Raw genomic sequence first — 9,863 nt, forward strand, 5'->3', positions numbered from 1 at the left:
GAGAAAAAAAGGCAAAAAAACATAAATTGAATCATAGCATCATTAAACTTTTGCAAATAGAAGCAAATTCAAAATTTAAATTTAATTGGTTTAGCTTTTATAACTTTTTGCATTGAACTTATTGTACAATTAAAGTTTTGGATTCAATCTAATACTTGTTGAGATTTTAGTATTTTTTTACATATAAATTTATATTTCGTGTCGAAAGTAATAGGTTCAGTTGGACCCTTAACCGAGAGGCTAAATTCTTCATCCAAGATTATAGAAAATCATTTTCTTTTTATTTCCCGAAATCCAAAAATATAAGGACCCGCTTTCTAATAGTAATATAAAAAATTCTAGAACTCAAATTTATTCAAATAAACACAATTAACTTTCAAATGGTGTTTTCTTTTCTAAACTTATAGTTCAACTATTTGGTTATATTTAAACGGATCAAATTTATATACACAATAATTAAAATAATTTTTACACTACTACAATTTAATCTATTAATAAATCTCATGTCTTATTTTCTATATGTTCTTAATATAAATTATTAAATATTATATATCTTTTAAGTGATTTGCTGGCATAGAAATTTCTCATATATTATTATCGTAACTCTTAAAATTAACATATCAATGGGACCGTTTCAAAAAAAATAAAAAAATTTGGTGAAGACTGCTGTCAATTCTTTACCTTACTGGCATAGGAAACCTCGAATTAGCTGTATGCCAGTCCAACCATATCTAACCTATCAAAACATTCCATAACTCAATAGAGTCCTAAGAAGAAAAAGAAATACTAGGAAAGCGACAAATTTTTCGCACACCAAATGCTTGGCTAATTGACAGAGAGAAAGAGAAGAAATTACTTAGAAAACGACAACTTCTTGCACACCAAATGTTTGATTAATTGACAGAAAGAGAGAAAAAAGATACTCTTTTGCTGGCATATTACGTGCACACAGCTCATTCCGCACGCATATCCATACTAATAAAAACTCTGTTTTTCTCTATCCTTATATTGTATATATATATATACTTGCCGTCAATTCACTTTCTACCCTTAGTTCAACCTTCAATATATTCTCTTGCTGAAGAACAGTTGAACTAAAGGACTAATGGATCCGTGTCCTTTTGTGAGAATAGTTATCGGAAACTTAGCCTTGAAGTTTCCGGCGGAACATAAACTCTCCTCAAGTACGGTTTTTGATTGTAAATTCAAGCTTAGAGGTTTCTCCACACAAGTTTCAACCATCTCAGCTTTTGTTCAAGATCCAATTTTGGACAACAGAACTCACTCTTGTTTCAACTTGAACAAAACAGAACTTGACAAACTGGTCGAAAAATCAACTGCCAAAGGAAAAACTTGCAGCTTAAAGATTGAAATTTTTGCACGGAAGAAGGGGATTGGTTGTGGGTTATTGAATGGTGGGAAGCTATTGGGGAGTGTAATAGTGGATTTAAAGGGGTTGGAAAGTGATGGTCGGAGAGGAGTTGTGATTCAGAATGAATGGGTTTTGGTTGGTGGATCTAGTACTGCAGCACAATTGCATTTGAATGTGAAAGCTGAACCTGATCCAAGATTTGTTTTCCAGTTTGATGGTGAACCTGAGTGTAGTCCTCAAGTTTTTCAAGTCAATGGCAATGTTAAACAACCTGTTTTTACTTGCAAGTTCAGTTTCAGGAATAATGGTGACAGGAATTTGAGATCAAGGTTAGTTTTATCTTCTACAATTGAAGTTGATTTTCTAATAATTAGTAGAAAAACTGATCTTTCTTGACTAAACAAATTCATTCCCTATAGTCACATGGCGAACCTAGCGTAAACATACTTGATACGCAGACCTTGCCCTTCCTCGTGGGGTAGAGATGCTATTTTCAATAATCGCTCCCTAACCGGAACACTTATAGGAGCTCCTGTGTCAATCACTTCCATTCCTGTCCTTAGACCGTCCCCTCGCCTATATACATGTATAACGAATTGAATTCATCGAGTCTAAATCCCAACTTCATCCTTCTTGTTGGTGATTATCCAGCTAACTAACACATTAGTTTTAGTCTATGTTGATTCATATTTTTCTTGAACTCTGCATCTAAATCTTGGTTGTTATTTGTACAGATCTTCACTATCAAAACCAAGTACATCAACAAGCTGCTTTAATTCTTGCACATCTGATAAAGAATCATCGCCGCTAAAAGAGCGAAAGGGATGGTCAATCACAATTCATGATCTCTCTGGCTCACCAATTGCCGCAGCATCTATGGTTACACCATTTGTCCCATCACAGGGTTCAAGTAATGTCAGCAGATCAAACCCCGGGGCGTGGCTCATCCTTCGCCCAGGCAACGGTACATGGAAGCCGTGGGGCCGCTTAGAAGCATGGCAAGAGCGCGGTGGTGACCTCGGTTATCGCTTTGAAATCATCCCTGATGGTGCTACTGATGCCATAACTTTGTCCAATTCAACTATCAGCACCAAGAATGGTGGGAAATTTGGTGTAGACATCACCAATGGTGCTACCCCATTGACTAGTCCAAACAGCAGCTTTGACTTATGCTCGGGTTCTGGATCCGGGTCGGATTTCGGGTCAGCACCCGGATCCGGGTCGTGGGCACAACTCTTGTACCGTGGTTTCGTGATGTCGTCCACGGTGGAGGGTGAGGGAAAATGCAGCAAGCCAGAGGTGGTTGTCGGGGTGCAGCACGTGAACTGCGTGGAGGATGCTGCAGCTTTCGTTGCATTGGCAGCTGCCATGGATCTTAGTATGGATGCTTGTCAGTCTTTTACTAAGAAGCTCCGGAAAGAGTTGAGACAGTCGGATCAAGAATGAAGGCTAACCGGGTCGGGTTACAATCTGGATATGGGTCATGCGATGGGCTTTGATTGTAATTTTGCCAATTGCCAGCAGTTTTTAGCTGGTTTATATTTTTCCTACGTTTTCCCTTCCACGATAGAGTGTACAGTGGTTATCAATTTTTTTTTTGTTTTTGTTTGCTAGTTTGGAAGTATTTATTTATTAGTTGATTCTTGTAAATAAAATGAATTTTTGACATAGTGAGGGAACTATGGTTAAGGAATGAAATTTTGAGATCAGGAATCCAATGTTGGTTGATTTTTGTCGTTTTTAGTAAAATTCCAAAATCAATTGGTTTCTGAGTTGGCATCCATTAGGAATCAGATGGCATTCATTAAGCGATAATATATATGCTATATAGGCTTAGGTGTTGGATGTTTTGTGGACGACAACAATTATAACGACAACACAATATAATAACAATAATAATAATTATTAGTGTATGATAAAAAGAAGATAAGGAGGAGGAAGTCGCTATATAGGCTTAGGTGTTGGTTGTGATCTGGAGTATATTAGCTAAGTTATAAATGAATATCGTACGTGAAGAATTAATCGAAGAAGTCAAACTTGATGTCAAGATGGATAAAATAATAAAATACAAACAAGAATTGTTCGACAGAAATTAAAGGAGCTGTCGACGCAATAAAATAAGTGAGATAGAAACGGAAGGACAAGTGCTAAAATGCACAAAATATTACTATGTTGTATGCAAGGTGCAGTAATGCATGTAAATTGTTATGTTAGTGAAGCAAAATGTGAATTGAGCTCAACCTCTTATTGTATAGTTTCACTCTGCTTCAGCATCTTTACTGTTACTTCAGAAGTTTGTGTCCCAGAAAAAGTTTCCAGTTATTAAACCCATCGAACTTATATCCTTAATCCGTCAGCATCTGCCTATTATAAGTTGAATGCATCTGGCTATGAAAATGACAAATTTTTCCTAAACTGCTACTTGTATAAAGAAACTCCTTTATGTAAATTTCTTTAATGTCATTTTCATTTTGATAATCATGGAAACAATGTTTAGCATAACAATTCTGTAAACATTACAAATTAGAGATATTGATAACTATAAGCAACGAAGTCGTTGTAGTATAGTGGTAAGTATTCCCGCCTGTCACGCGGGTGACCCGGGTTCGATCCCCGGCAACGGCGTATCTTTTGTTTTTCTACTATTTTTTTGTTTTTTCATCAAAGGACGCAAATCTTTTGCCAATACCCAAAAGAGAGACTTCAAACTAGGAGGAAAAAGCAAAATTGGATAGCAACTAGGATTGAAAATAATCCAATTGTTTTATTCCGTCGTTATAATTCTAATTCTTTGTGTGCGCTTTAATGAATAGACAGAGATTATGGATAGACTAATGAAGAATATGGCTACAGAAAGAAGAGAAGAGGATCTGTAGAACCAAATTTGGGAGGTCATGTAGTAAACGTTAATTAGAAACTCCTGATGTTGTGAATTTCGTCTGCTTACCATATGGTTATGTGACTGCACTGTGCTAAACATTCATATCCCACTTGTGAGATTTTTATGGGTTTGTTGTTATTATTGATAAACAAAAAAGGTAGTCCGGTACACTAAGTTCCCGTTATGCGCGGGGTCCGGGAAAGGGTCAGACCATAAGGATCTATCGTACGCAGCCTTACGCTGCATTTCTGCAAGAGGATGTTTCCACGGCTCGAACTCGTGACCTCCTAGTCACATGGCAGTAATTTTACCAGTTACGTCAAGACTATGCGCTAGGTCCAGGAAAGAGCCGGATCACAAGGGTCTATCATACGCAGTCTTACCCTGCATTTCTGCAAGAAGCTGTTTCCACGGCTCGAACTCGTGACCTTCTAGTCACATGGCAGTAATTTTACCAGTTACGGCACGACTTCCCTTGTATAAATAGACAGTGTAAATTAAAGATCTTCTAATGACATGATTAATGTAATCTAACTTATTATAGTAGGTTTACTATAATAGGTTAGTTACAATCATTTTTTCAGATTACTGATTGATAATTCGTCATACATATTTACATATAATTACCTTATAAATGATCTGATTGTGCAAATAATTTTATACGGTCAGTTTTAAAACGGGCGGTTCAGCTATTAAAAACTAGCTACTCCACTTCCAATATCCTCCGACCACCTAAGTTAGGTAGTTTTCATGTTTTTGGCCCTCTAGTATATTATATGAACTGTGTAAGCTGGTTCCTTTTGTTTGAAAATGCATGTCGCTATAAGATCTTGGAAGGGGAGTCTTGGAACAATGGTAAAGTTGTCTTCGTGTGACTTATAGGTCACGGGTTCGAGCCGTGGAATCAACCACGCTTATGCTTACATCTGAGTAGGCTGCGGGTGCGACCCTTCTCCAGATCCTGCATAAACACGGAATGCTTCGTGCACTGGATTGCCTTTTTATAAGATCTTGAACGTAATATCGCAAGTAGCTAGACCATCAACCCACGAATCGTAAAAGTACTAAAGATTTCATAATAATATCATATCATACGTCAAGCGGAATTCCTATTTTTTCCCCATAATCAAGAGCACTTGGTCTTATTATACATCCACTTCAGAGAATTACAAATATAGTACTATATACGTAACTATAAGTTGCTTTTTAGCGCAATTATTTAAGTTCTTGATATATATCAAGCAGAAGTCCACACATATATAACGTGAAATGGACATATGTTTTCAATTAGTATGGGCTTTGGCCTATAACATTACCTGGAGGATAATAGTTGCAAGAGACAATATATCCTCCATTGTTACACTGAATAGTGATATGATTTTCTCTCTCTTTTCCTCTTTCCTCTCTCTCTCTCTATCAGGTAACGGTCAAAATCGACCGGCGAAAAGCTCCAGCCCCGGAGCCGACACAAATCAGTGGCCAGGTATTCTGCTCATCTTACCAACTAGAATTTTAAGGTTCTGGAAATTTTTCTTAGTATTTTATTAGTATTCTATAAACTGAGGAACTCAACCCCTGTACCCAAAATCGTTCCCACTGCTTTGGTCATTTTCCCCTTGAATCAACTCCCATTATATTTCCCCAACACGTAATTTGCAATAGTATTAGTTAACTTTCTCTGGAGAGAGAAGAAAAGCTTTTTTTCTCCTTTTCTTTTTTTCCCTTCTGTTGATTTGACCAGATTTGCTTTTCTGTGGACTGTTGTTTAACAATCTTTATGTTAATTATCTATGGTGTTCTGGTATTTCATCACAATCTTCAGCTCTGACTTACATTGGATTTTTAGCTGCTACCTAGTACCTTATTGTGTCGGTGGTGCAAGATCTAGAATTCAAGAAACGCCGATCTGGGTTTCTTAAATCTGGGTTTGTAATTTCAAGAAACGCCTACCAACTCTGCATCTTTTGCAACCTTTTAGCTCTCATTTTCTACAGGAGGGGCCTCACTAGTGGTAGCGATGACAACCCCCGGCTTTGTTTGTCTTCCTGGTGTTGTGTGTGTATTTCAGGTTAGGGACTCTTGGTGAGCGAGACGCGAGGGTGCAAACAAAAGGAACAATCCCGACAAGGGTCAGCAGGAGTTGGATGTGAACGTGCTAAGTGGATGCAACTTCGACATATATTCCAAGACAACTCCCAGGTTCTACTAGCGGGACTTGGTACCTCCGTTTTTCATTGTCCCCTTTATTATGTTAGTTAAGTTGTTGCAGTCATAGTTCATATTAGTGTATCCATTGTATTAGTGAGCTAATTAGTTGTAGCCTGTCTTTGCCTATCTTGGTCTATTGCTTTGGGTGTGTTATTGATTCCCCTTAGTCTATCGTAGGTATAGTGGCTGTGGTCTGGGATGGTCGAGTGAGGTCATGTCCTCGGGGGGTAGGGTGGGAGGTAGGGCAGGGGTTAGGAGGTGCGCCAGGAGGCAAGAGAGGTAAAAGGAATAGGGGTTCCTATAGGTTAAGAATCGGGTCATGGAACGTAGGTACATTGACGGGTAAGTCTATAGAGTTGGCGAAGATTCTCCAGAAGAAGAGGGTCAACATAGCGTGTGTCCAGGAGACAAGGTGGGTAGGGTCGAGTGCGAGGGATGCAGACGGGTATAAACTTTGGTACTCAGGAGTCGAGAGAAGTAAGAATGGAGTAGGTATCTTGGTGGATAGGGAACTTAGAGAGTTTGTGGTCGAAGTTAGACGAGTGAATGATAGATTGATGGTTATTAAGTTGGTGGTTGGAGAGTACACCCTGAACGTCATTAGTGCCTATGCGCCGCATGCGGGCCTATCTAAAGAGGTTAAACAGCGCTTCTGGGAGGGGATATATGAGATTGTACGCCAGGTCCCACCTGCCGAGAAGCTATTCATAGGAGGGGATTTCAATGGTCATATTGGGGCATGCGCAGGTGGTTATGGCGAGGTGCATGGAGGATTTGGCTTTGGGGAGAGGAACGGAGGAGGTACCACGCTGTTGGACGTTGCTAAGGCTTTTAGGTTGGTGATTGCGAACTCTAGATTTCCGAAGAGGAGGGAGCATTTGGTTACTTTTCAAAATGGGGTAGCGAAGACTCAGATTGACTATCTTCTCCTCAGGAGGTGTGACAGCGGTTTGTGTAAGGATTGCAAGGTGATTCCGAGCGAGGCACTCGCGACACAACGTAGACTCTTGGTGATAGATGTTGGTATTAGGTTATCGAGGAGGAAACAGTCTGCTCGGGGATCACCGAGAATCAGGTGGGGAGCCTTGACTAAGGATAAAGCCCAAGAGTTGGAGTGTCGGTTGCTGGCTATGAGAGCTTGGAGGAGTAGTGGGGACGCAAACACTATGTGGTCAGCAACAGCAGACTGTATAAGGGCGTCTGCGAGAGAGGTGTTAGGGGTCTCGACTGGTGTATCTGGTAGGCATAAAGGTGACTGGTGGTGGAATGAAGTGGTCCAAGGTAAAGTGGAAGCGAAGAAGGCGGCATACCTGAAGTTAGTGGGGAGCATAGGTGAGGAGGAGAGGCGAGCCTGCATGGAGAGATATAAGGTAGCTAGGAAAGAAGCTAAACTTTCGGTCACAGAGGCGAAGACTGCAGCTTATAGCCGTATGTACGAGGAACTGGGGGAAAAGGGAGGGGAAAAGAAGTTATTTCGGCTGTCCAAGTTGAGAGAGAGGAAGGCTCGAGATTTGGACCAAGTGAGATACATCAAGGACGAGGATGGTAGGATACTAGTGGAAGATGCCCAGATTAAGAGGAGATGGCAAACTTACTTCCACAGACTTCTGAATGAAAAAGGGGATCAGGATATTGTGCTAGGCGAACTGGAGCATTCCATGAATCACCGGGACTTCGGGCACTGCATGCGTATCAAGGTTGAGGAGGTCGTGAGGGCTATTGTTGTGACCTAAACACTCACGCAAGTGTACGCGATCGACAAGTAATATAGTAATAAGTAAAGTATCGTTCCCACGAGGACTTGTGATTAACTTATCAACTGATGCAAACTCAAACAATTATCGATTTAAGCTAATTCATTACAAAATACATAAATAACCAACTTAAAGCTTGACTGGTAATTTAACAATAATACTACACAAAATTACTACACCACTTATACAATTTTTCTTTTAACAATTAATAAGAGAGATATTCCGGGGTCATGGGCTTGCTAGAGATCATGCTACGCTTTTAGCTTAAATATAATTTATTGAATTATCTAGGTATTTGATTATAGGGTTAATAATACCCATAAGAATCTGTCAATTTCTTATGCACCTATTCAAGTTAAATTAATACCTATATTTATATGGTATTAATATTAACTCAAATGCATTTACAAATTCTATTTCTCAACCAAGCAAGGCAATTAAGTATAGTTCTATCTTAATTGCGAATCTTTCACCCGATGCCCAGGATCCGGATCTTGCTCTATTTGATTATATATGCAATCAAGAATTTCCTTTTTCAAGTTTAACTCAAGATTCGTAAATAATATTTTACTGTTAGCTACGCAGTAAAATAATTAACAGCAGAATCAAATAAACAACCCATAATGATAAATTCAAGATCATCAATTTAAGCTTCAAACAACATAATCATCTAACACCCATAACCCCAAAATACTTGGGTATTTAGCTACTCATAATTATACAAATATCAAAAATAAAAGTCTTAAACATAATATAAGTAAATACAAGAAGAAAGTTTAGAAAAACTCTTTTAGTTTTTGCTTCAAGATTGTAATCCTCTTCTTTTCTTCACTTCAAGATTGAGTCTTCTCTTCACTTTCTCTCTCTAAAATTATTTCTTCCTCTCAAAATCTGATCAATCCAATAGTAGAGTCTTTGCTTTATGTAAATTGAGTGGGATTAAGAAGGAATTCCAATTTTACCCCTAAATAAAGTCTCTCCGGATAGGACACGCGCGAACTATCGCGCGAAGTATGGAGTTCGCGCGATAGTTCGCGCGCTTCTCTTGGCTTCCAGGCAGAAAGGCTCGCGAACTATTGCGCGAAATTTGGAAGTTAGCGCAGTAGTTCTCGTGCTTCAGTAGCTCGATTTTGTCCATTTTTCCGTCTCGTCCTTGCGCACACTCGACTCCTAGGGGTTGTTCTTGCTTATAAATCATTCCAATCTCCTCTTGAGAGCATCATTTAAGCTCCTCATCCTGCAATGTATACATATCACAATTAGAGCCAATGTTTCATCAATTGACCATAATATGACATCAGAATATAATCAAGCGGAAGCATAAACAATAGCTAAATCACCTAGATTTCGCCTATTATCAACACCCCACACTTAATTCATTGCTAGTCCTCAAGCAATCAACTATATTCTCTAGAGAATCCTTCGCTCAATCATTTCCCTTAACACATTACACCTAGAACAATGTACATGTATTACGCCTAGCAGTGAACAATCCTAGCCTCAAAGCCAACTCTCAAGTGCCATGCAATATTCACACTTCCTCAAAGTACTCTACACAGAAATCAAGACTTGCTTCTCCGTCACGATTCATATGCCCTCACAATTACATCAACAAAAACTGAGTTCAATCCACCACATTCAATTCATA

At 39.0% G+C, this 9,863-nt stretch overlaps 2 protein-coding genes and 1 non-coding gene across 3 annotated transcripts; all 3 read left to right on the forward strand.

Moving 5' to 3' along the window:
• The first annotated feature begins 1,037 nt into the window (after positions 1 to 1,037).
• Positions 1,038 to 3,100, forward strand: LOC104246980 (uncharacterized). Its single transcript, XM_009802904.2, has 2 exons — positions 1,038 to 1,701; positions 2,107 to 3,100. The coding sequence occupies exons 1-2, from the start codon at positions 1,106 to 1,108 to the stop codon at positions 2,816 to 2,818; spliced, it is 1,308 nt and encodes a 435-aa protein (XP_009801206.1). The 5' UTR covers positions 1,038 to 1,105; the 3' UTR covers positions 2,819 to 3,100.
• An 825-nt stretch (positions 3,101 to 3,925) lies between these two features.
• On the forward strand, positions 3,926 to 3,997 carry TRNAD-GUC (transfer RNA aspartic acid (anticodon GUC)). The gene has a single exon. It is a non-coding gene; the product is annotated as a tRNA-Asp (tRNA).
• A 3,021-nt stretch (positions 3,998 to 7,018) lies between these two features.
• Positions 7,019 to 8,194, forward strand: LOC138884029 (uncharacterized). The gene has a single exon (XM_070164768.1). The coding sequence runs from the start codon at positions 7,019 to 7,021 to the stop codon at positions 8,192 to 8,194; it is 1,176 nt and encodes a 391-aa protein (XP_070020869.1).
• The last annotated feature ends 1,669 nt before the right edge of the window (positions 8,195 to 9,863 follow it).

Source organism: Nicotiana sylvestris, chromosome 12 (genome assembly GCF_000393655.2).
Source record: "Nicotiana sylvestris chromosome 12, ASM39365v2, whole genome shotgun sequence".
Classification (NCBI taxonomy): domain Eukaryota; kingdom Viridiplantae; phylum Streptophyta; class Magnoliopsida; order Solanales; family Solanaceae; genus Nicotiana; species Nicotiana sylvestris.